General features: G+C 40.6%; 3 protein-coding genes and 1 long non-coding RNA gene across 6 annotated transcripts in view; 1 reads left to right on the top strand and 3 right to left on the bottom strand.

The window, feature by feature from the left end:
• The window catches only part of LOC121190424 (histone H4 transcription factor), a 12060-nt gene extending 4158 nt beyond the window's left edge, over positions 1–7902 (bottom strand). The window contains exon 1 of the mRNA XM_041051140.1: positions 7895–7902. The gene's annotated coding sequence lies outside the window, so the exon portion shown is untranslated. The remainder of the gene's footprint in view (positions 1–7894) is intronic.
• Positions 817–4940, bottom strand: dpagt1 (dolichyl-phosphate (UDP-N-acetylglucosamine) N-acetylglucosaminephosphotransferase 1 (GlcNAc-1-P transferase)). The gene is made up of 9 exons (XM_041051141.1): positions 4461–4940; positions 4185–4305; positions 3872–4085; positions 3456–3602; positions 3080–3164; positions 2764–2952; positions 2553–2640; positions 1808–1963; positions 817–1703 (listed from the first exon to the last, which is right to left on the bottom strand). The coding sequence occupies exons 1-9, from the start codon at positions 4625–4627 to the stop codon at positions 1638–1640; spliced, it is 1233 nt and encodes a 410-aa protein (XP_040907075.1). The 5' UTR covers positions 4628–4940; the 3' UTR covers positions 817–1637.
• On the top strand, positions 5948–23733 carry c2cd2l (c2cd2 like). Of its 3 annotated transcripts, XR_005894986.1 has the most exons (16): positions 5948–6221; positions 6507–6952; positions 16085–16180; positions 16350–16469; positions 17045–17155; positions 17773–17886; positions 18010–18109; positions 18196–18328; positions 18507–18571; positions 18831–18952; positions 19566–19737; positions 19855–19953; positions 20309–20442; positions 20956–21169; positions 21733–22094; positions 22241–23733. XR_005894986.1 is itself a non-coding variant. In XM_041051139.1 (15 exons), the coding sequence occupies exons 2-15, from the start codon at positions 6593–6595 to the stop codon at positions 21981–21983; spliced, it is 2052 nt and encodes a 683-aa protein (XP_040907073.1). In that variant the 5' UTR covers positions 5948–6221; positions 6507–6592; the 3' UTR covers positions 21984–23733. The 3 variants fall into 3 exon arrangements, 2 of the variants coding, with proteins under 2 accessions (XP_040907073.1, XP_040907072.1); XM_041051139.1 differs by having other exon boundaries at positions 20348–20442; positions 21733–23733; XM_041051138.1 differs by having other exon boundaries at positions 21733–23733.
• LOC121190426 lies at positions 22722–24146 on the bottom strand. Its single transcript, XR_005894987.1, has 3 exons — positions 24042–24146; positions 23153–23228; positions 22722–22841 (listed from the first exon to the last, which is right to left on the bottom strand). It is a non-coding gene; the product is annotated as an uncharacterized LOC121190426 (long non-coding RNA).

Below are 24146 nucleotides of genomic sequence, written 5' to 3'. Positions count from 1 at the left end.
CAGCTCTAACACAGCCGAGCGGACCTCGAGCTGGAGTCCTGCCACAAACAAAAGAAGAAAAAAAACAACAACACAAAAAACCAATTCTCCCTTGAACAGCAGCCTCAACACAATAGTTTGGTGTTTAAAAGCGCTGACATGATGTAAACATCGGAGATGTTTTGGCCAATCACAAGAAACGCGGGCTGTGGGCAGCACTGATGCACGTCTCTCCAGAAACGAAGCTTAATAGTTTATTAGTTCCGGGTGTATTTTTGTTCCGCCTCAAAATCACCTTCTCGCTTTTCCATCAACATTTCAAACATTTAGTTGCTGGAAAGTAACTACGAACAATTCAACAAGAACTGTACTTATGTACCACACAATATAAATTAGTAGAGCCCACTGATAATACGTTTTTGAGGCTCACATCAAGTCTTGAGCATTTTTGGCAATTAAAAGTTAATACCTGTGACCATGCTGTATGTACCTCAAACATATCTGCACTGCACTTTCTTGTAATTCACTGGCTGACATACACACCTATACCAATGTATCTGTGAAAATCTAAACTTGGATTTGTGGAACATTTAATTGTTAGTATTATAGTATTATTACATTGTGGTATTACTACTTCTAATTAAGGATTGGAATACTAACTCCATCATGGCAAATAAAAATGATGGCCCAATCTTATATGTTCATTTTCTCAGCTTTTATTTCTGAATTTGAGCCTTTCATCTCAACAGTAAACACTTTCTCACACATAGTTACATTGCAAAACAAAACAGTCCAGTGCCAGTTGACTTCACATTGATGTTTGCTGAACTTTTTTGGGGGGGTGCATACCATTTCATAAAAATACAGCTATATCTCCAATTATACCGAGAAAGGTAAAAACAATCAGTTCGCACTATTTTAGCCAGGACACCCTTCACCTTCCATAGACCTTAAGTAACTTTTATGAAACCCCAGACACTATAATCTTATTTCATCTCTTCTAATTCCCACTGTTTATCTACCCCCGACCTAATTCCTTGTGACAGTCTATAGACTGTTAATGACTTCCTTATCTTTTCACTGCTTTTCTTCACTATCACCATTCTGTGTGCGTTTGTTCAAGGGCAAAAACAAACAAAAAAAATTATACAAACCCTCCCACCCATGTTGCATGGATTGATAGTCATGCAAAATGAAGAGTGAGTGGGTAAATCTTTTCTTGGCCATTTTTTCTTCTACAGCAGATTCAAGCAGTGGACCAATGTGTTAATATTTTTAAATTGTTGTAGAACACTGCTACATCCCCACTTGCTGTACTCTCCTTTAAAAAACCCAGTACAAAAATATACTTTCATGGTGGACACACAAGATAATTCAGATCCTGTCACATTTTCCTGCTTGTGATTACTGAAACCCAAAGGAGGATAACAAACAGTATTGTTGTTGAAGTAGCTGTTAATGCTTATATATGAAAATGTTCAGCCAAAGTGAAATATAGCTTTAAACCTTGCACTGAGTTTACTGCAGGTAGATTTTGAGGCAGAAAAATAACAGTGAGGTAATGGAATCTATTAAAAGGCAGATGAACCACGCCTGTAAAATAGTTCCACAGCAATATCATCTCAGTCAGCATTCTCTCCTGTTTCCCGAAGGGCTGTCTAGACGTCGTAGAAGAGACGCACCAGATGATAACGGATCCCAAAAGCCACTGCGCTGCCCATCACCTGAGGGAGACATGGGAGTGAGGATCAAATGAAACATTCATATATTTCCCAATGACTAACACTTTCCAGCGTATTTGTTGGGTACAGCAGGTGCTTTGTTATACCTGTATGATGAGCATGATGACTGTGAGATTTCTCTCATGGATGGGGCCGAGTAATTTCAGAACCAGATTTATTAAGGTCATGTTGTTGCACTCAATAAATTCTCCATCTCCCTCCTGGCCTCTTCGCACCTCGAGTAGCCTCAATAACTCTGCCACCTGTTGAGGATCATAGGTATTATTGTTATAAACCAATAAACAGAGCTGGAGGCCTGTCGCCGATCTGCATCACGTGTATGTTTACCCACCTGGACCAATCCTCACTACCTGGATTTTATTTCTGGGTTATTCAAACAGTAATAATAGGTGACACAAATGGCAATTGTGTCTGATTATCAGGCTAATTAACAGGGGAATTCAAGTTTAATCAGGTCAGACTGACACTGGTCTGTGATACTAACTAGTCTGCCAGCGTTGGGCTTTACTGCATCTGTACCACCAGACACACTGCTACCTATCTGCTTTCAACTATTAAGGGTATGTGCTACCCTCTGCATGTGAACGACAAATCTGTGGGTATGATATGCAAGATGTACACACAGTACATGAGTGGATAAGTTTTTACATTAAACCAAATACTGCCACTGCATTCAGATACTGTACTGAACTTTTTGGACTTGATAAGACATTTTTTTTTAGACAAAATGATTAAGGGATTAGTTTAAAAAAAACAACAATAGATTAATCCATAATGAAAATAACAGTCAGCTGCAGCCCTAGAGTGAAAACCCAAAAAGAAGAGCTTTACCTTCAGAATTAGATTTCCTAAGTTAGAAAGGTCCTTTCTTTTGAATTTAGAGTAGCTCATCCCCAGTTTGCCTGTGTCTGGATTCAGTCTTTTATTAGAAGTGGGAGAAAGGAAAGAAAGAAGAAATACAAACAGTGAGAGATTATATTCAGCATAAATGAATGAAAAAACACACCAGAAACAAATTCAAAGCCCATGAACAGTAGGTTACCTGGGGAGCCGGTGTCTGGGACAGGGGATGATGTGAAACAGCTGAGGCAAGGAGTAGACAAAGTTAACCACTTGAGGAATGAAGAACAGCAGCATTGTTTTGCTGAAGTGTCCCAATATGCCGACAACGGCAAAGGTCATCCCGGCAAAGTAGCAGAAAGTGTCTCCCACAAAGACAGATGAGGGGTACCTGTGACACAATAGGTTGCAAGATGACAAAAACAAACATTAAGGGCACCAACATAATATCCCACTGCACTTTTGAATGTAGGGCAGATTTTTCCATAAACCTGGTACAAGTGATATGTTTGACTTACCAGTTGTGGTAAAAAAGTGCTAATGTGGTGAAGAAGAATGGTATCATGAAGTAGAGGGAGAAAACATGGTCATCGCGGTAATCTCCTGATAAATTAGATAACCAAAGAACAACAAACCAAATGTCAGAGGAAATATGCTCAGTATTTTGCGTGTTATGAGGAATTTTTGTGCAACAGAAAAGAAGTACAAAGCAAGAACATCCACATTTATAAAGCACACATGATCATATTCAGGCTGAAAAGGGTGACAAATTCTACGAGTGTGATATAATAATTCCCAACTTATCTCTAATGTATATTCAAATATCCAACACATGATTTGCAACAGAGGTTGTGATCTGGAATGTTGATGAAGAGAAAGGAAACAGCCACACACCACCGAGCTCCAGCAGGTTGAAGATGATGATGGAGCCGGAGATAAACAGGGCTTGACCGGACTCGATGCCGTTGATGCCTGCTAGGATATTGATGGCATTTGTGCAGAACACTGCAAGCATTCCCATGTAGACGTAGTAGAGAATGCCTGTTGAAGATCATCATTTACATTATTTACAGAACATGAGTGTAACAGCAGAAGGAGTGGCATTTTCTACATCAACTGACACAAGAGCTGTATCCAGATAACGCATATAATATGTTTAGTGTTTATGTATGTACATCAGCATAATGGACAGGATCCCCCAGGAAGAGATGGAGAATGTGATGGTGTAGAAGGACATCTGGGCTATCCTAGTTAGCCTACTGCTACTTGAACAGTTCTGTAAAAAAACAAAACAAAACTGTACAACTCACCCAGATCTAAGTGCAGCCCAAGCAGGGCTCTGAAGGGTTTGGGCACCACGATGACCGTGTTACCAAAGTTGGTAAAATAGACCATGAGCAACGGCAGGGAAGCCATTGTTGGAAGCAGGAGCTTGTGTCTCCACCGCAGGTTCAGCACGTCATCGGCAAAACCCAGGAAGATCATGCAACAGATGGCCAGAAGTGCACCAATCAGCTGTACAAACTGACCAAAGGAAAAAACCAACACTGAGATCACAGCTGGGCTTCAAAGTTGAGGAATAACATATGGGTTTGTTGAACCTGAAACAATCAATCGGCCCACCTCATCATGTGGGAAGCCCATGCACTGATCTCCCACAAAGCAGCTAAGGAAAGGCACTGGGATGAAGCAGAAGAGGATGATGAGGAAGACTGTCCCACTGATGACTCCTTGAGACTCTGGACTGCAAAGAGGGGTGACCAGGAAGAGAAACACAGCGAGAATTAGAGCATAAAATGATGACATTTGACCTCTAAACCAGACATATTTCACCAAACATACTGTTAAGCACAAACTGGAAGGATAACAAATCACGGGACAGACAAGAAATGGACTCACATTTCCTTTTTGGATGTTTTGTTTAGGTCCATTCCGTACAATCTGGCTGAGATGAAATGGTCTTTGAAAGCAGGAATGAGTTTCGTTGTGGCCATGCAGCCGAGTACAGACATGAAACAGTTGATCACCAGCGGCAGGACGGGTATTGGTGACATGTTTTCAGGCATTTTGGTGGGTCTGCTCCTGGCAGATCAAATCACGTTTCTAGCTAATCTGACGTTGCCACTACAGGCGATCGATGAACGAGCTTTGGCTGTCTTCACTGAGGTAAAAACATGTCAAAGCGTCATTTTTACAACAAAATACACCTGTGTAATTCCGGTGTCAGAGAAAAATAAGTCCATAAGTCACACTGGTAATCCATACCATCTTTCATTACGGGTTGTTGATGCTGTTAAGTATGTTCATTGCCTGGCTGGCTGAACTCCACGTCTGAGATCTGTTCGACCGTTAAGTCCACAGTGTAACGAGAGGGCAGCCTTTCCGCCTTTCACACTTTTCAAAATAAAACATCTGCAACGCTACAATGACTAGAAAGACGCACCGTATGGCTGGAAACAAGAGCTGCATTAAAGGAAAATCTTTCTCGAATAAATATAATTAGCCGTATTTTTACGGGATACCATTATATTTGCTCAGTATTAAAAGGTAACAATTTCGGCACACATTTGTCACTCGCTTGAGACAAACTGTAAACAAATATTGACTTTTAACTTCCTGTCAATGTCCAAGCTGACACGGAAGTGAACTGCCATCTGTTGTAAAAAACTTTTTTTTTAAAAAATTGTCATTTTTTTCAACGATGATGTAAATAAATAAAATGTAAAATGCAAATAAATAAATTAAACATAAAGAATAAGGGAAATGTGGAGGATTCAAAGTAACATTTGGATCAATGATTTTTTAAAAACTCTACGGTTTCAGTTTCCATAAAATCCAAGACATATAAACAACTCCAGTAGAAGTAGTAGCAGAAGTGAAACACGCACAAATGAAGTACAAATATTTAAAAATTATATTAGGTATTTTCACTCTGCTGGTACAGATAGATGGGCATGACAAGACTAACTAATAATATTACTCTCTGACCCCAGTTTTCTATGAGTAAACTAGTGTGTAGAATTTTGATTAAACAGAATTTTACTTACATAATATAAACAAAATTAATAAAGGTTTTATAACTACAGCACAGGTCGACAAGATTATGTAATAATGCAGGAACCGGTTGATATTCTACTTAAGTGCTGAAAAGTCACAAAAAATAGCAAGTAATAAAAATACCATAATCCCAAGTCAAACATTTTTAACCCAGGGTTGCTGTCAGCCTAAGTGGAGCCTTGTGTCTTCATTGATTTGGGTTATTTTTTAATGTTCGACGTTTCTCTGCTTTTATTTTGACGGCTGTCACTTTCACTTCCTTGTTGCTGTTGCGTGTGTGCCCTGCAGCGCCACCTGTAGGCCACGGCTATTCTTTGTCAAATCATCATCGTAGGTTACGTTACAGAGGTAGGAGGGTACGATCAGCGGAGATTTTAAACCCGCTGCAGCCTGTAATGCACCAACGGAGAGCAGAAGGCTTGTTTTTGAATCGATAGATGACGGACAGACAGACATCAGCCGAAACATCGCAGATGACTCGGAGATGGGTCAAACACATTTGTTGTTGGCAGCGCTGTACATCGCCATGAAGCCAGCTTCACGTTACCGATGCCGTGCTCTCGACTCCCAGCAGCCTGCACCTCGGACCGTCTAAGTTAAGCGGTAGGTTGACAGGTTCATTATCAAGAGTTCTGTCCTTTAACCTGCGCTGCATCGCCCTCTGGTCTAATGCATGGTCCATAGTTCATAGACATCGGCGTAACGTTAATTTCATCTTCACACTCACGAGCGGTGTTTTAATTTGACCTAAAACAAGTAAATTAAAGTCAGGGAGGTAATAGGCGCCATCTGCGTGCGTCTCCTGTGTAATCTGGGGTATTCCTCAGTTATAACGTGTAAGTACCCTTGAAGCAAGATGACTGACTGTCTGTTTACTGCCACTCTCAGGCTAAACGGAGTTGATCTGCTCTGACTGAAAAGTCCCCGGTATTTCCATCTGGACCTGATGATATGAGAGGCTCCAGGAGGCGGTGATGGAGCTCCAGGAGTTGGGCTGGCTGTGTCTGGTTTGTCTCTTTCTAGCCTCCTTGCTCATTGTGCTCGGATGGCTGTTCCAGTACTTGCAGATCGTAATGCGGCTGTGGAGAGCCAGGAAGACCGCCAAGCGGGACAGGGGAGGACCAGACTGGCAGCAGCTCTCCTTCACACAGCCGCGCCACAGACACGATGGAGGTGTGTGGGGCTTCCTGATGAAGCTCCGCTTGGGGGGAGGACCTGCATCTGAGGCAGGAGTTAAAGGCTTATTGACCTCCCTGTTCTCCTTCAAGTCCTTCAGGGAGCATTGGCAGAGAACCTGGGTCAAAGCTCTGAATGAGCAAGCCTGCAGGCACGGGGTGAGTTGTATGTTTGAGATCTTACAGCCATGAATAGGAGGAGATGTAGCCCAAGTCATATTGCAAAGGAGAGCTGATGGGGATGTGTATAGGAGCATGCCTAAGGTTACTCTACTAAGCAGAGGCATAAATAGTTAAGCAAGGGGAGCTGGTGTGCCCATGTGCGCTGGATGTGTGTGTAGGCAGGGAGGTAGAGGTGTGGGAGTTGGAGTGTCTCTAATCGGTAAGAGGATGGGGGGCAGAGCCTTGCATAACAGCACACAAGAGCGGAGAGGCAAGACCAGTCAGTGTATCCACTGCATAAACACCCACACCTCATAAAAATAGTGTGAAACCCCGGGCTTGTTGGGGGGGGGGGGGGGGGGGTGTTCGATCACAGTGGGAAGAGGCAAAATCAGTGCTCAAGACAGAGGACTGGTTGACGCACCTTTCTAACAGCTCATAACCTTTACTGTAAGAATTAAAGCAATGTTACAACACTGTTTCACACATAAATAAATGTAAGATTCAGTGTGGCCAGTACTACCAGACAAGTTGGTAGTCTGGCACTTGTTTGAGGCTTAGTGTAAGTTTCTAAAGGTCCTTCTCCTTTTAAATAGTTCCTTTGATCTGTGCGAATCAAAGTCTGCCACACAGTCAGATGTTTCCTATGAGCTCTAGAAGAGGAGATGGATCCTCTACCCCCCACATATAAACCGTCTGTGTGTGTGTGTGTGTGTGTGTGTGTCGAGTGAGAGGTGAGTTGGCGGGGAGTTTAAAGGGATCAATCCACAGCACTGGATTCTGATTCATAAGGGTCACCTCACCTTGGCGGATTGAAAGCTTCCCCTCAGATGTTCAAGTAAACACTTTGGAGAAATATTCAATGGGTGATGGTGCAATTGTTGCGTACTGGTTTGAAAAAAAAAGACACTTGGAGCTTAGCCGAATGGTGCAATTAACAGCACACTGTCTGAGCACACAGATTAGAAAGAGGTCCAACTTGCTCACCAGTGAGCAAGTTAGTGATCTCGGGCCGCTCAAAAATCAACAATAGCTATCAAATGCTTGACATTCCATAATCTAATCGACTGATCCTTTAGCCAAGGGCTGTCTCTCTGCCAGACTTAAACCTAATCTATTACCTTTTAGAGATAATCTGCTAAGAAAGATTTAGTTTAAGAAAGTTAAACTAAAATATGATGTCCTCAACAAAAAAAATGGAACCACACATTTGAGTACAAGTAACAGGACTGGGCCATAATTCACTATTACTATTTATCAATGTTCTGTGGTATTGTGATCTATTATTATTATTATTATTATCATCATCATCATTATTATTATTATTATTATTATTATTATTATTATTATTATTATTATTATTATTATTATTATTATTAATGTATTACCATTTTATAACATTAAACTGTCCAGATAATCAGTTCACATCATCACCATGCTTTATGCTAAGCTGTGACAACTACCTGCTGGATATCTAGCTCCACATTTAGTCTACAAACATGAGAGCAGCATTGATCTTCTCATCTAAAGCTCAGAAAGAAAGCGAGCAAGTAAATGTGTTTCCCAAAATGTCAACCTATTACTTCAAAACCTGACAGCCTTTGTGTTGGTCTTTAGGACTTAATTGAATATGAAAGGTAATGAAGGTCCTGACATTGCTGTGTGTACACTCTAATACACAGTATTTAGACGCAGTGCCATAGCTACAGACACAAAGAGCATAAACAAGACGAGCACAGAGCTTTTGAAGAATGTGCTTCCTTCATATTCATGTGTTTTATTGGGATTCCTTCACGTTCTAAGGCTGTGTGCATTTTTACTGCATACTCCACATACTGTTTGTTTTTATATGCAGCATTAATCCAGCAGAGCTTACATCTGTTTTCATCAGCATTAAGCAGGCTCGTTTTTGTGGTGGTAATACGAGGTCTCAGCGGTTCTGTGCTGCTGCTCTGTAATATATGGTGGTAAATGGGTGTGTGCCAGCTTAGTTATCTTTCAGTGGCCTAATTAACTGATCCATCGTGACCTTTGTTGCTTTCAGTTACCAAGAAACTCCAAACATTGGAGTGAACCTTGGCTGAACTTTGGAGTGTTTAGAGAGTGAAATTAGACATGGTAAGGAGGTTGCCATGGATGTTTTTTTAAGAACCTCTTACCTTGATCATTCTCTGAAGGTTTCATCTGTGTTTAGTTTTATTTATGTTGACTCTATGACCTTTAGGCTTTAAAAACCCAGGAGAGGAGCATGAAAATAGTTGTCATGCTGAAAAAAAAAAAAAAAACAAGTAGAAACGAAGCTTTTACCCAGCAGTGATAGGGTATATGATGTTTATAGAAAGATAATTCTTCAGACTGGGTAAATTCGTCAGTGGTGGAGGAGACAGAGACAAGCTGCCCATGTCTGTTTGTCCATGTGGTGTTTAGTTTGTGAGCTGAGAGTGCAAGCCAAAGCTTCCTGAGCTCACTCATCACAATAAAATATCCGCTCGTCATCGAGTCTGCGCGCAGAGCAATCTGTTTTTCTAAATGTGTCTGGGGTGTATGCAAATGACTTGCGAGTTTGTTAATGAAACTTTGAACAGGACACTCAGATAACAAATTACAAGCAAAAATAGAAACACCTAGAGGACTTAATCTAAGAGCTACCGTGGCCTAGTGATTGATGACATTGTTTAGGTTGTAACATGTATAATAGCCAGTGAACAAAAAAGTCTTTTTGTCTGTACTGTTTAGACTCAAGAGTTGTTACTAAGTTCACCTTATGTTGTGGTTTTTCAGCTTCTCCCTCAAACCATGTCTAGAAAAACCTTCTATTGGGGGTTGCATGTAGAGATATGGCAAGTATTCAGAGGCTGTCACTTTCCATTCTTACACAGAAAGCACCTGCCACCTGCCAGGCATGTTGCTGTGGCCACTTCGAAAACAGACACTAGAGCCACCGCCCAGACTATGGTCCCGGAGACTCACGTTCTCCTTTAACTTGCATTTCATGATTACATTTCTACATCAAGCAAAACATGAGCTTCCCTGGAGGAGCACAGCACGATGAAGATACGGCTTCAGTGTCATCATGTGGGGATTAGCACACAAATCCTTTATAGCATTAACCTAAGTACTTCTCTGGCATTTAAGATTGATGCTGACAGAGGTCTTTAAATAATTATGTTGAAATTTATCCAAATAAAGGATAGTTGAATGAGCCTGTTAGCAACAGTTGAAGCAATGAACAGGGTTCAGCAAAACTCCTTTTCCTCTGCAGGCTCCATCATGTTTGGTCAAGCAATAGGGCGACAATTTGTGAAACCCATCATAATAAAGACTTGAAACTCTGCAGCGTAGCAGGAAATCTGATTCCAAATCTGAAAATTGGTGCAAATATCCATCCGTATCCCTCATGAAATCATTATATATAGAGCTAAATCGATTAGTCAGTTGAGAGAAAATTAATTGGAAAGTATTTTGCTAATGAGTTACTTGTTAATTTTCTGACAAAAAAATGGCAAATTTTGGCTCATTCCAGTCTCTCAAAAAGGAGTATTTGCTATTTTTCTTTGTCTAATTGTTTAATTTGCTTGATTGATTTGTATTATATCACAATATATTATGATGTGACAAAGAATTTTATCCAAACCGACTGTGTTCTTATATGACCAGGTACCTAAAGATATAATACTCAAATTGGACTTCGTGGATCTTATTTTAATTCTTTTTTCACCAGCGTCTGTAGCTTTGTTATAATTCACACATGATGTGGGAAAGGAGCTACTATGGTATGCAAACTGGTATAACTGGCTAGTTTGGCTTAACACATAATGGTTTTGGTTCCTCATAAGGTCATTGTGAAACATGATGCCCCTTTCAGAACCTGGGTTTACTGCTTGAACAACAAGTATAATTGTGTTTTGGTCACCATGGCATAGTATTCTCAGCTGTTCGCTGTAACATGAATAAACATTATTGATATTTCAATAGTAATTTACAAGGAAGGTTTTAGCTTTTGTTGTTAGAAACCTTATTGTGGGCTTTTGGTTTTCATTGTCAGGTAGAAACCAAATTGTCACAGGACAAATAATGCTTAAGGGTTCATTTTTATTTATAGGGCTAATGAGCTTTATAAATAAGGGCTCAGGGCTCTACCTGTGTGAGATATAGCAATTTTTTAAAAATCAGTCTCAAATGAAGACTTCGTAAGTGTTAGTGGGTCACTGTTTGTAGTTTTGAAATCACAGTAATCATTTCAGAAGTCTGGCCTGGCTGTTCTGTAATAGTGATATCCTGTTCACTGCAGCAGAGAGTGACGTAAGCCAGGAACCCTCCAACGCTCATGTGGGACCATGTAAACAGTGCTGGCTTACAGAGCGGCTCATGCTGTCTCAGTGATTTTGAGCGTTGTCACAATACTGTGTCGTTCTTGTAGCAACACCCTCCATCCCAAGGGGGAGTCCTGACCCTGACCCCTGACGTCCAGTATTCAAAACAACAAGATGGGACAAAAAGTGTCTCAGAGGTTGAGATTTGTTATATAAATATAGTGAACAGCAGCAAATAGTTCATGCTAATGCATCATTCTTTGGGTTTGTGGATCTGTTTGTTGTGGTCATACTTGATATTGAGATTTGAATAGGAAAAGGAAACACTACAGCACATGTAAATGTACTATGTGAGTTTGCTAGCTCTACAGCTGCATTGCTGCTTCAGAGGTGTTCAGCCGAGTGCATATGTGCTTATCAAACAGAGCGTTTATGCGAGGAGATAAGGTGTTATTGACAGTGGCTTATTCAGCCTCTTCCTAGAATATATTTAATCAAGAGGGTTTGGTTTCCTGTCTCTGTCTAAGATATAGATTCAGAAAGACAACTGCGTCCTCAGGGTGACAAGCTGAGTGGTCGAGCACAGCCCGTGTGTTGCAGCTGGGTTCTGTAGAGTTCTACCTCTAGTGTAATGTTGATTTATATAGTTCCTAAGAAGACCCCCCCTCTCTCACTCTTCCTGTGTCCCTGTAATCCAGGGATTGGGGCCTGAGGCTTCATCGCAGCTGGTTATATGCAGCGATGTCAAGAGAAGGACATCCTCTTGCTACAGAAACACACATGTATACATGCGTGTGTGTGAGAGCTGGCATGATAGATTAAATGGCGGTGATATTCTTGGAGTTATCAGCTCAATGGATTTACTTGAATACCCACAAACAGTTTATTAAGGATAATTAAGCATGACAGTGATTTAGCTGTATGTGTCTAAAGGTGAATAGATAAACAGAGAAATAAGAGACACGTGGATCTGTGCAGCAGCACAAAAAGCTAATCTCTGCAGTATATCTGACTTTTTAGTCTCCCTCCTGCACCTTTGGACAATAATACCATGCTGCAGCTTGTTTCATGATTCAGTTGTTTATCCAGAGAAATTGTCTGTCTGCCTAAGTAACACTGCAGGAGCTTCTGGCTATAATCTTGCCTTGGCAGAGTAAACTTGATATGGAGCTATACAGATGTCTCTGGCTGGATTAGTTTGTAGACGAGAGCTTGAAGGACTGGACTGGCTGACCCCGCTCAGACCTGCAGATCATAAAAGCATCGTGAGACTGTGTGTGCATCTGCAGCTGACACATGATGACAAGCCATCGTCAGTGGGTCCAGTGGGTGGAAAAGGAGAACTGATAGAGCGTACGAGTGTGCATCTGCAGGGAAGGAAGCTCCCTGTCCATTCAAGATCTGCAATTATAAAGAGCCTGGTGATTAGCTTGAGGACACAGTTCACTTCTTCCCTCTCTGACTGTGAGCTGCCGGTAGATGATTAATGCCCTGTGATTATGCTCAAGTAGATTTCTTCTTAACGACAGGGGATGTTAAGCACTCAGCACTCATTTGCTATGATAGCGCAGGAAACTAACCTTTTTATCCGTCAGTGACAGATTTAAATTCACCGGCTCGTTTTACAGTCACAGCACAAACAAACCATATTATTAAAACCGTTCTGTGGCAGGCATTGATCTCCACGGCTGCTCCTTTGACTCAGCATTTAAAATAAAGACACACATAGTATATTATGCTGATTTCTATGCACTACCTTAGAATTTATTAGTGAAGCTAGACCAGAGCTGCTTCAGATGACATCTTGTTATAATTTTACTATACTGTATTTGACACATTACATTTAATGGTTTCATGTATGGCTCAGCACAGCACTTCTCAGAACACTATTAGAAATATTAAATTGGAAATATATAATCAATTGAAATCAATTGAGATCAGTGGCTGAAGTGCAGATTGCTTGATAGACTTCAAGTGTTTATAGGCTAAAAGTCATGCTAGTAGCAGATATTTAGCAGGAAAGATGACCATGTTCATCATCTTAGTTTAGTGTGTTGCCATGCCAAAATTAGCTGTTTTTATTAGCAGCATTAGCATGTTAACATTGCTAACAAACATTGTCATTCCTAGCGTGGCTGGCACAAAAAAAAGAACCTATAATGTGTTTTATGATGACATTTTCACATTATAAAACCAGTGTGTCTGGGTGTGTAGGCTAAATGTTTTTCTTTAAAACAATTCCAAATGAATATTAGATGTTTTACGGTTTTCAAAGTTAAAAACAAACATTAGAAATAGCTTTTTCTACACCACAAAATGTATACCCTGTTGTAGTCTGAACCGCAGTATATGCAACTAGAAGAATAGACAGGAGGGGAAGATGAGGGTCAACACAAGCCACAGGGGGAGTGTATTTCTGGTTGACCCACATGCTTTTCAGAAGCGTTCAGCTAGTCGGACCCAAAGGGTGTGACGCTGACAAACCTGAAGTGACACCATGGATGTCCTCAGGAACTGTCTCTTTCCAGAAATACCCCCCCCCACATACACACTTAGTTGAACAGCGGTGGTTCACAAGGACAAATCTGTGGTTATGCTGCTAGCATTGCCCTCTCCATGACAAAATGAGCTCTGTAGCCACTGCCAGGAGGATACACGACGCCACGGTGCACCAGATGGCTACTTATGAAGCCAATGGATGTGAAATGTCTAGGTAAACACCATTTGAAGAAAGAGAAAACCATAAACTTATAACCATTTAGATAATTTATGCTTTACCTAAAAAATTTAAATTGTAGATAGATCTGGCCAACCTCCCAAGCATGTATGCTTTAAAATATTAAACTGGCATTGTGGTCAACCCCCAAAAAACATACAATACTGGAATTTTTGTTCAGTCCGGAGAGTGATTATTTGCAGAACATTGTATCAGCAACCCCCTGGTAGAAACAACAGAGACTGAAAATCTGATGACCCAGCCATCTCTGAGACATGCAAGATTGTGACTGACACATCCTGGCAAGCCTGTGCTGCTGTGTGTCCTAAAGAAATTGACAAAAATATAAAGCTGTCAGTTTCTTTTTATCATGGTTTGGCATGTTTGACAAAAAAACAACACAAAGTCTTTTATCCTTTATCATTTTCTGTCTATATCTACACTGCCAGCTTTCTAATAAAGCTAAAATGACCCACCAAATAAGTCTATTATTTAATACTATTTTGTTTACATCATACAAAATTTTTGAGTATATGGATCCCATTCAAAAAACACACATTGAAATTCAAAGTATTTGCCTAAAACATTGTACTAACTCTAAATCAGCCTAATAACAAAGATGCCAGTGGTGTTTGACTGCAGTGACACAACCCTTTAGTAATACACATGTAAGAGCCACACACAAAGAGAATCCTGTGATTAGTGGGTTGTCCTAAAGCCTCACAATCTGAAATACATCACATCATATTTGTTCTGCGCTTTGGATGTAATGAACGGTTGGGTGACGGAGCAGTTTTAGAAGCTCCAGTCAACCGAAGTAAACAAGGCCGGTTGTACGCTGTGGTCATGTGACTGCAGTGTTGGTCCAGGGAACCTACGTAAGCTTGCAGCATCGCATTTGGCTTCCTGCCCTTCTGGCTGGAACACCAACCCACACACACACACACACGCAGAGACATGCACAGACACACACCAGCAACTTTGTTATATCATCCTCCCACCTCTGCCCCGCCTCCACTGTTGTATTTGATAGAGATTGGACTTGGACCTAGAGGAACATATGTCCTGACAATAGGGGATTTGTTTTCTCTCACTTGCATCTCCTGAGCCAGTTAAAGCCGTCCAGTGTAACAGATCCTCTGGCACACACACAAAGCGATAGTGGGCCACTGGTGTTTCCACAGTTCTGGTGAATCTTTTCTTACAACTGAGATGCTAATTCCTCTTGTTAGGGGTGTCTTCCAAGTCTAGCTCTCATACAGAAAAAGCCAGCCTTGCTGAAAGCATGACTAAGCATTGACTGAGTCTTCATAATGGATTCTGTTGCAGGGTCTCAGCAGCCTGAACCAGTCGCAGTTTAATGAAAGTGGATCTAAAACTACTGTATTATTACAAAAGCTCATATTAACCATATAAAATGTGCTCCTACCACCCTTTGGTAAAACATATGTTGTAATTCTTTTGCCAGTATCTTCAGGCACTATTCATCTGAGTGCACAAATCCACAGAGCTGCCTGAGCTGAAAATCCCATTTGTGCTTTGCCATGCATTGTAAATACAGGACTTATAATGGCACCTTAGAAGAACCTGCTTATCGATTCATGTCAATTTTCTGCATCAGACATTTCACCTTGGTATAGTGAATACTTGGCATGGGAAAATAATTACACATTAATATTCCTGACTCTCTCACAAATTGTGCTTAAGGGAAGGTTTCTGGTTCTGCTATGCTGGCACACTGGGAAGCATATGCACTTATGTTATTTTTTTTTTTAAGGATTACACTGCATGATGAGCATCTGAATGTGCCATCAGTACTGTATGCAAGTGATCGTACTAATCTCTCTGAGCAAAGATCAGAGAAGTTCTTTGACATCTGAAACCAAACGTGCTTAAAATTCATGAGATCCCTAATTAATTTACATGTTAGTTTAAATGATACAGCAGCTGTTTCTTCAAGGACTATGACTATCTGCTGACCAGCTTCATTAAAGGCCTTATCACTGCTGTAACAAAATCTTTTATGTCATCCCCAAGTTTCTCTCTTCTTTCTCTTATATAATATTTAGGACATTTGTTCTCTTCCTCTGTCTCTCTCAGAGCTCCATCCAGATCACTTTTGACAGCAGTCTCCAGTTAACTGCTGCCTCTGCAATAGATAGTGTGACCTGCACAGACCAATCGGCACACCGAATGGTAAGTAATCTTTGTGGTCCCCGTTCATTACAGCTGTAATAAATACAGGGATTAACATCTAAACCTGGCATCTTTAGTCAGTCACCCAGTGAGTTTTTAATTGGAGCAATGTGTGATGTGTGTCTGTTAGTAATGAGCAAATCGTTCTCAACCTCTTCTTGTTTTACAGGTTTTGCACTGTAAATGTTGGGTGGACACAGTGACATTTCCTGTGACCGTCACCCAGCAGTCACCCGCTGCTGTTTCCATGGACACCTATCAGATCACTATAGCACCTATGGTGACAAAGGTACAAAAGCACACCACCTGGATTTCTGCAATTTGCACATTTGAGGCCAGGCCTCTGAAACAAATGAGAATGTCAGAGCATCATTTGCATTGTTATTCAAATGTGTACATTTGCGGGAAAAATCGCATGTAATCCTGCCATCGCTGTCATTGTCGTTAAATTTGGAACTTCTAAGAAGTAAGAACCCCCTTCCCATAAATTATGTTGCATCCTGTTTTGGAGATGTTTGTTTTACTTCACTGAAGAGAGTATTTACATCAGAAGTGTTTTTCCTTGTACACTTCACTCCTTTTGCCATTTAACATTGTAAAAAAAAAAAAAAATGTCAGTACTGGAATGCAGCATCTTCAGAGTGTTATGTATCATAAAATAACCCAGCTGTTTTCTGCCAAATGTTACCTGGTGTTTTATAATGTAAAAAGTATTGTAGAAGCAAACAGTGGCTGCTGATCTTCCAGGAAGATCCTTACTGTATTATTTTAATACTCTGTTGTAACTGCAAACCTGTTAACTTGCTTTCTGGCTCTATGTTTAATGTGTTTTCCAACCTTGCTCCCACCGTCTGTCTCCATCAGGTTGTGGTGTGTCTGGAGGAGGTGGAGGACGAGGGTTTGCTGATGTCCTGGACTCTTTCCAAGCATCCGTCATTTTCTCTGACTGTGTCTCCATGCAAGCTGCAGAGACAGGTGAGAACATCTGATGTTGGTACCACAGCTCCTCCTCCTTTACTTCTTTACAAACTAAAAGTTTACATACATTAAAAAAAAAACGAAATATACCTAATGTAATTCTTTCTGAGACTGTGCTCAAGTTTTCTGTCAAATTCTCTCCATAAATCTCTGTCAGCATGTAAATGTTTTGCATGTGAGTCACTTTCTACCCGATTAAACTCATGATGAGTCATGAAGGAAATGCTGTTCATGAATTTTGTTACATAAATATGCATGCCATCTCATGCCTTTTGTTAGCGACAGCAACAAAGTCAATAAAGAAAGGAAAACTAAATATTGAGCACAAGAAATGTTTTCACTACAGATACAAATTAAGTATGAAATATTGGGACTGGTTCAATCTCCCAAAGCTGTAATGCTTTTTGAACAAACTAAATGTCTTTTAGATTAAAGCAACAGTAAACAACCACATTCTGTTTGGTCTTCTTGGACATCATTAGAGAGATCAGTAAGATGATATCAGGCACAAAAATGTATTAAAAGCCCCAGTTTGTGTCTGTATTTCAGTTTGCGGGCCAAACACATACTGGTGCATCATCAAAGAGCAATCACTTGCTTCTTTTTCTTCTCAGGGCACAGAGGCTGAGGCAGACCTGGGCATGATTAAGGGACTGATAGAGGACACTCTGTTCAGCACTCAGCCAGCCATGGTCCTCAACCTCAAGACTTGTGTCTCCAGTCCTTTGGTGAGAAATAAGTGTTTTTCACAAACTTTGTAGCGATAAGATGAACTAGCCAGGACCTGTTTGCTGTCACTGGATGCTGTATGATAGATCCTGTGTTTAAGGTAGTTTTCTGAATGCTTCCAGGCGCCCGTGGACCATCTGTCGGTGGGATTGAACTCTATATCCCAGACTGTCTTGGTGCGACGACTACAGCTTCGGCAGCTCACGGTGACCTTAAGCAAAGGTCAGATATAAATCTGTGTCAGACCATTTCCGTCCAGCTTCCTGATGATTGCTGAGGTCTCACTGCGTCTCGCTGTGTGTTTGCAGGCCAGTGGTCTAGATCAGAGGAGCTGTGCTGTGTCCTGAGCCTGGACCAACCCTCGATAGAGAGGACAACCTGCTTCCTGTCTGTGCCCAGCAACCCCAGTGCCCCACTGGAATGGAGTGAAGAAATCACTCTGTAAGAATCTGGCATCTGTGATGCCAAACTGCCGTTAATGTGTTGTGATCGTGTGTATTCATGCCAAAATTAAAGGAAAAACTAGCCTGAAAATAAAGTCACATTATTCTAGCTAATGTATTTTTGCATAGTGGGAATTCCTTTTCATTCTAACACAGCTGCTTTCTCTGTGTTGAAGGGAGCTGAGCCCAGACACCAAAGAGCTGAGACTAAGACTTATGGAGCGGAATGGCAAGAGAGAACGTAAGGCACTGCTTGATAGCAATTTACTATTGGCTGCTGTTCAGAAACCTGATCAGCAGGAATGCTTGGACTACCAAAGCAAAATCATCAATGCTTAAACTGCACTGCTTGCAGGCTCACTGTAATGGTCTTTGCTAGTGTTTTAGGATGTATAAAATGCGAGGAGATGCTCCTGTGGTGGCTTCAGAGCTACAGTATATTAAAAAAGGCTTTCATGCTTTTTCCACAAATACGTTAAGACTTTCTCTTTGTCGGGTAGAATTCCTGCCTGGTCATGCCTCCATCGCCTTGGACCTACGCTGTAAAATTCCCACTGGACAACATACACTGTCAATAAGCCCCGGCCACGGCTTGGCTCCGAACGCTACTATCACAGCAGAAGTGAGTGACGAGATGCAAAATGTGACCATAAAAGTCATAGAAAACTGTTTCAAGGCCATGCTCATGCTTTAAAGTGTACAGTTACATCACAGTTTATCATATAACACCAGGCAAGCTGGAACGAAACAGAGATTCACAACAAAAGGAGAGGGAGTGTTGTGTAACAGATGATACAGTCCATTGTCATGACTGTAATAGAAGTATCAGTTCTCTTCTGGCATTTTCAGCAGCCAACTTGTTGCCTTTCTTGCAATGTACATATTTCTTGAAAGACAGCATAAACATTGCTTTATCTCAGTAGGCCAACATGTTGGTGCATTGTTCTCTAACAAAAGAGGCAAAAAATAACAGACAGCAGACAAGATAGCATCTCCCCTATTCCTGGTGCAACCTGTTTTACCTATTGATTAGTCATCAGGAATTGTCCCTGCAGGTGTAAATGTCAGTTTACAGAGCACCCACAACTCTAAAAAAAAAAAAAAAAAAAAAAAAAAAAGTGCCCTGTTTTGATGAATTACCCACCCCCTCTGCACATTTTATTTGCGAAATAAGAAGTGCAAAGCCCCATTAAATGTGGGAGTATCTGACTTTATTTGTTGTTTGACTCCTCCAGTTGCTGTACGTGGAAACGGAGGAGCCTCGCACCGCCCACAATGCTGTGCCACTGCGTTCCTCGCTCACCCCCACCAAGAAAGTTGACGTGGACCGAACCATCATGCCGGACGGAACCATCATCACCACCGTCACCACCGTCCAGTCTCGGCTTAAACTGGAACGCAGTCCAGGTAAATTTACAGGGCGAGGCGTGACATTGCTTCAGGGTACAGTAGGTGTACAATGTGAGATGAAAGGATATTGTGATAATATAAACGATGACATAAAATAGTTGTGATGCCTCTCAGGTGACTCCCCTTTGCGTTCACCGTCCAAAGTGGAGGTGACAGAGAAGAAACCCACCATCCTGTCTGATGGCAGAGGCAGCACCAGCCCCAACCTCAGCAGTGAGTTCTAGACTGAAAGGCCAGACATTGTTTTACATAACAGATGCAAAGTAGGATAAGCAACAAGCAGCAGTGTAACACGAGATGGAAGGAATGCACTTTTCAGTATGCATCATTCACTCTCCTTGCATGTACTCTAAGCCTTAAACCTTAACAACAGGTTTCACTTGCTTATAGAAAACAAAGTCTGATGAACACAATAGAAAATGTGTAACTATATTTCTGATAAACCCTACGTTTTCAAATTGATGTGTGTTACAACAAAATCAATTCAATAATGTGTACATAAAAAAAACACTATATTGCAGTTTACTAGTATAGTGCTGATTTACATATCTATGTTTTTGTTGCTCAGAGAGCAGCCGCCTCTCTAATGGCCTGGATCCTGTTGCAGAGACGGCCATCCGCCAGCTGACGGAGTCCGCCACGAAAGCCGCACGGAAGACGCCAACAAAAAGGAGCACGCTGATCATCTCGGGCGTGTCAAAGGTCAGAGAATGGAAATTTGTGTCAAATGCGGTGGCTTGTAGAATTTGTGCCATCGCTGGTTCAACAAGGCAAAAGTAATGAGTCTTCACTTTCAGGACAACGGTCATTAACAAGCCTACTTTTAAGGAATCTAAAATACAATGGAACCAGGCAAAATGAGTTTGAGCTAAATTTAGCCCACAGTCATAGCCCCCTGTTGGACCACATTATAGCAGACCGAGTCTTCTGACCTGATTTTTGCCTGAAAGCCTGTGGAAATGTATTCAGAGCAAGAAGCTACACTAGAAATCTGACACTAATCCGACACTGAAATGTGACGACTAAGTGTGTATTTTAAAATAATGGTCATAACATTAAGTGTTCATCTGAAAAGGCATTTTTAGGTTCAAATTCCAATAGGAACTGTAGTTACATACTTCCTTTAGTCCTCCTCTGTCCTGTATAACTCCTGAATTAACTGTATTCATATTTTTTAAAAGGACATAAACTGATTTAGCATCTAATACCAATCAGGTTCCACTGTCAGAGGATGACTGTGCATTAGCGAGTGGCTACGCTGCAGCCATGGACGCAGCAATGCATGGCAACCATTTCGGGACGGGGCATCACCAGGACCCAGATGAAACCACACCCTCTGACGTGTCGGAGCGTCCATCTGTGGACGATGTGGAATCAGATACTGGTTCCACTGGTGCCTTGGAAACGCGCAGCCTCAAGGACCACAAAGGTAATACTGTCATCATAGTTTGCGATTTAGTCTGTGCACTAAAATCAGACGTAGAGGTTCAGTTTCCACTCACACTGTGAGCAGTTTAAATTTTAAGTTTTTGCAAACAGTTTTGATTCCATGTTGCTCTTTCTCTTGTAATTGAAGCAAATATTAAAGAATCGATGTAGATTTTTATCCATTTAAAAGAGGTTTCTGTTTTCATTTTCTTAAGTTACTGCTATTTTATTTTACATATATATATAACAATACAATATATTTCAGAGGAAAACAAATCTTTTATAGCCTTACATAACATCAGATCTTCAATAGAGCAATCACTGATTAACAGGCCATAAAACACAACTGACTCTAAAGTCCTGCTGCTGCCCTCTGGAGGCCGTGCTGCCGCATACAACCAACCAGATGAAAGTGGTTTTTAATGGATCAGTGCTAAATTCCTTTTGAATATCAATTTGATAAGGCAGCTATCTCATGAAATCAGTGCACTGATTCACAGGACTAGTTATCGGGTGATTGGTTAATGTTGTTTAATATTCCTCCTGTCTCTCTGCTTCCTGCAGTGGGTTTTCTGCAGAGCGGGACAAAGCTGTTGTTCCGCAGAAGACATCGAGAGAAGGAGCCCTGCCTCAGCCAATCGCATGAAGACATCTCCAACATGGGAAATAACTTTGCTGCCACCACAATCAGCAGCCGCAAGAAGTCTGGCAGCTTCTCTCGGCGTCTCATCAAACGCTTCTCTTTCCGCTCATCAGGCAAATCAAAAGGCAAAGGCACTGCTACCAATGGAGGAGCAAGTTCACTGGATAACTGATTATCATTGTTAGGTTAGGACATGGGTCATCGTGACTCTAAAGCCTCTGTTGGTACTGTCAGAAGAACATCTAAACCTTGAGTCCAGTCTGTGACAGGATGAACACCCCAGGTGGGTTATCACCTGTACATGTTGAAAGGAGGATACCTCTGGGAGGGCTTTCCTCTGGAGAGAAATTATTGCACCTTCAGGACAAAAGTCATGTTTAATCACATCACTGAGGTTTAAATGTGATTATGAAATCTGTTTCTTTTAAGGAGAAATCTGCTGCTCAGTGAGGAGAAGGGAATCACTACAATGAAATGCTGTGTGCCCTGTTTGAACACAAACTACAATGGATGTGTTTGATTATGGTCAGTGCTGGAAATGCTCTTAAACCATGATATAAAACATTATTGGTTGCATTTGGACTTCACAGTTTTTTTAACAACACATGTAAAGTCCCTGGGTTGTATAAAGATAATTTATTATTATGTGGTTCTCATGAAACAAGTGCTATTTATTTTAATCCCCCCAAAAAAACAAGTCATCATAGTTGCATTGTACTGCAAAATAGAGACATTGCTGTGTTTTTCCATGCAGATGTAATTTTAAACACATAGTTTAAGTGAGTTAACATGAATCAGTCTTAATCTAGCTGTAATATCCATTCATAATTGCTTATACATTGGTTTTAGAATGTTGTTCAATGTTGTATCTTATATAAGAAGCAGAAAAGATAATATAATTATCGTACTTTTTATTTTATAAAGGTACTTTCTGTGGACTTTGATTTTAAGTTGAGCTCATAAATGCATTTGAGTTTGCTTTTGAAACTTCAGCCAGCTGGAGTCTTTAGAAGGCTCTTCAAACAATTTTCTGTCAGGAAAAAACAAAAACAAAAAAACAACATGATCGGGTCCTGCTCTCCAGCTCTCCTTGCATCTCCTGTTCACTCCAATAAGTGAAAAGTGCATCTGAGCACAGTATAAAGTTTTCGGTTGATGCTTATATGGACATCTTATTATTGCAATAACTATCATTACTGTGCATCATACAGTATATTGTGAGAAATGCTGACCTGTGATCAGCTCATAATCATAATCTAAACATAGCAAAAACCTATCCTGTAACACTTAGGAGAATTATCACATTGTACTTTTTTTTCTTTAAACAAAATTAAGTCTCACCTGAGGGACAACATTGCAACAATGCTGCGGTTTTTAGATGTATCAAGGAAGCTTTCAGAGATGCTCTGCGGAGGCACTGCAAGCAACAAGACAAGCAAATTTATAACAAGGTGTCGGGTGGAGTGAGTGAACTCAGAGCTAGAAATGAAACTGCTACTAGCAACCAGAGATATGAGGAAACTCGCTGCATCCCTCAAAGACAAACAGAACCAGTATGTAAAATTGTACATACATTTTTGGTTATTTTGTGTCTTGTCAGAGAAAATGAAAAATCTTTTAACCAAATGGATTAATTATGGGACTTGAGAACAACCAAATGAAATCACTTTGATTTACTTTTCAAGTTTTTTTTTCCATCAATAAAAGAATAGCTGTTAAAATGGATCAAAAAGACAAGAACCCTTTACAAAATTACAACCAATTCAAAATGCTGAAGAAATGAACAAAGCCACTTAAAGGCACATTACATACATGGCTGGAATGTGAAACAGGAAGTGGCTGCAAAATTTAAGATGTGTATAATTCCTGTTGTTATATTTAAAATGTTTAATTTATTGCAAATAAATTATTTTTGAAGCTCATCTTGTCTGTACCTGACTCTGGGTTACTTTTATCTGTTTTATTGATAATTATGGGACGTATCAGGCACCCTAAGGTCCTTTGTTTTAAAATGTAAATGTAAAAATGAGCCGTAAAGGCAGTAAAATTGCACTGGACACTTCGGTACCTGTTTTTAATTCCATACACACATATAAATGTTCCTCTTTGTGTGGTTCATTATTCTCACAGGCCAGGATGTACAACTGTTTTAATGATTTAACATATCCGAGCTTTAAGAATAAACTAAGATGCGCCATGTTCATAAATTCTGCACTACTGATCTCCTTACCATTATTTGAGGTTTTACGACAGTTGCCATCCACGATCTGCATTAGTGACATTAGTGATCACTTTTACTGCAGAATCTGTAAACGCGCCAAAAACTTTGAAGCTG

Source organism: Toxotes jaculatrix, chromosome 12 (assembly GCF_017976425.1).
Source record: "Toxotes jaculatrix isolate fToxJac2 chromosome 12, fToxJac2.pri, whole genome shotgun sequence".
NCBI lineage: Eukaryota > Metazoa > Chordata > Actinopteri > Toxotidae > Toxotes > Toxotes jaculatrix.
This window is presented reverse-complemented; position numbering and strand designations above follow the sequence as displayed.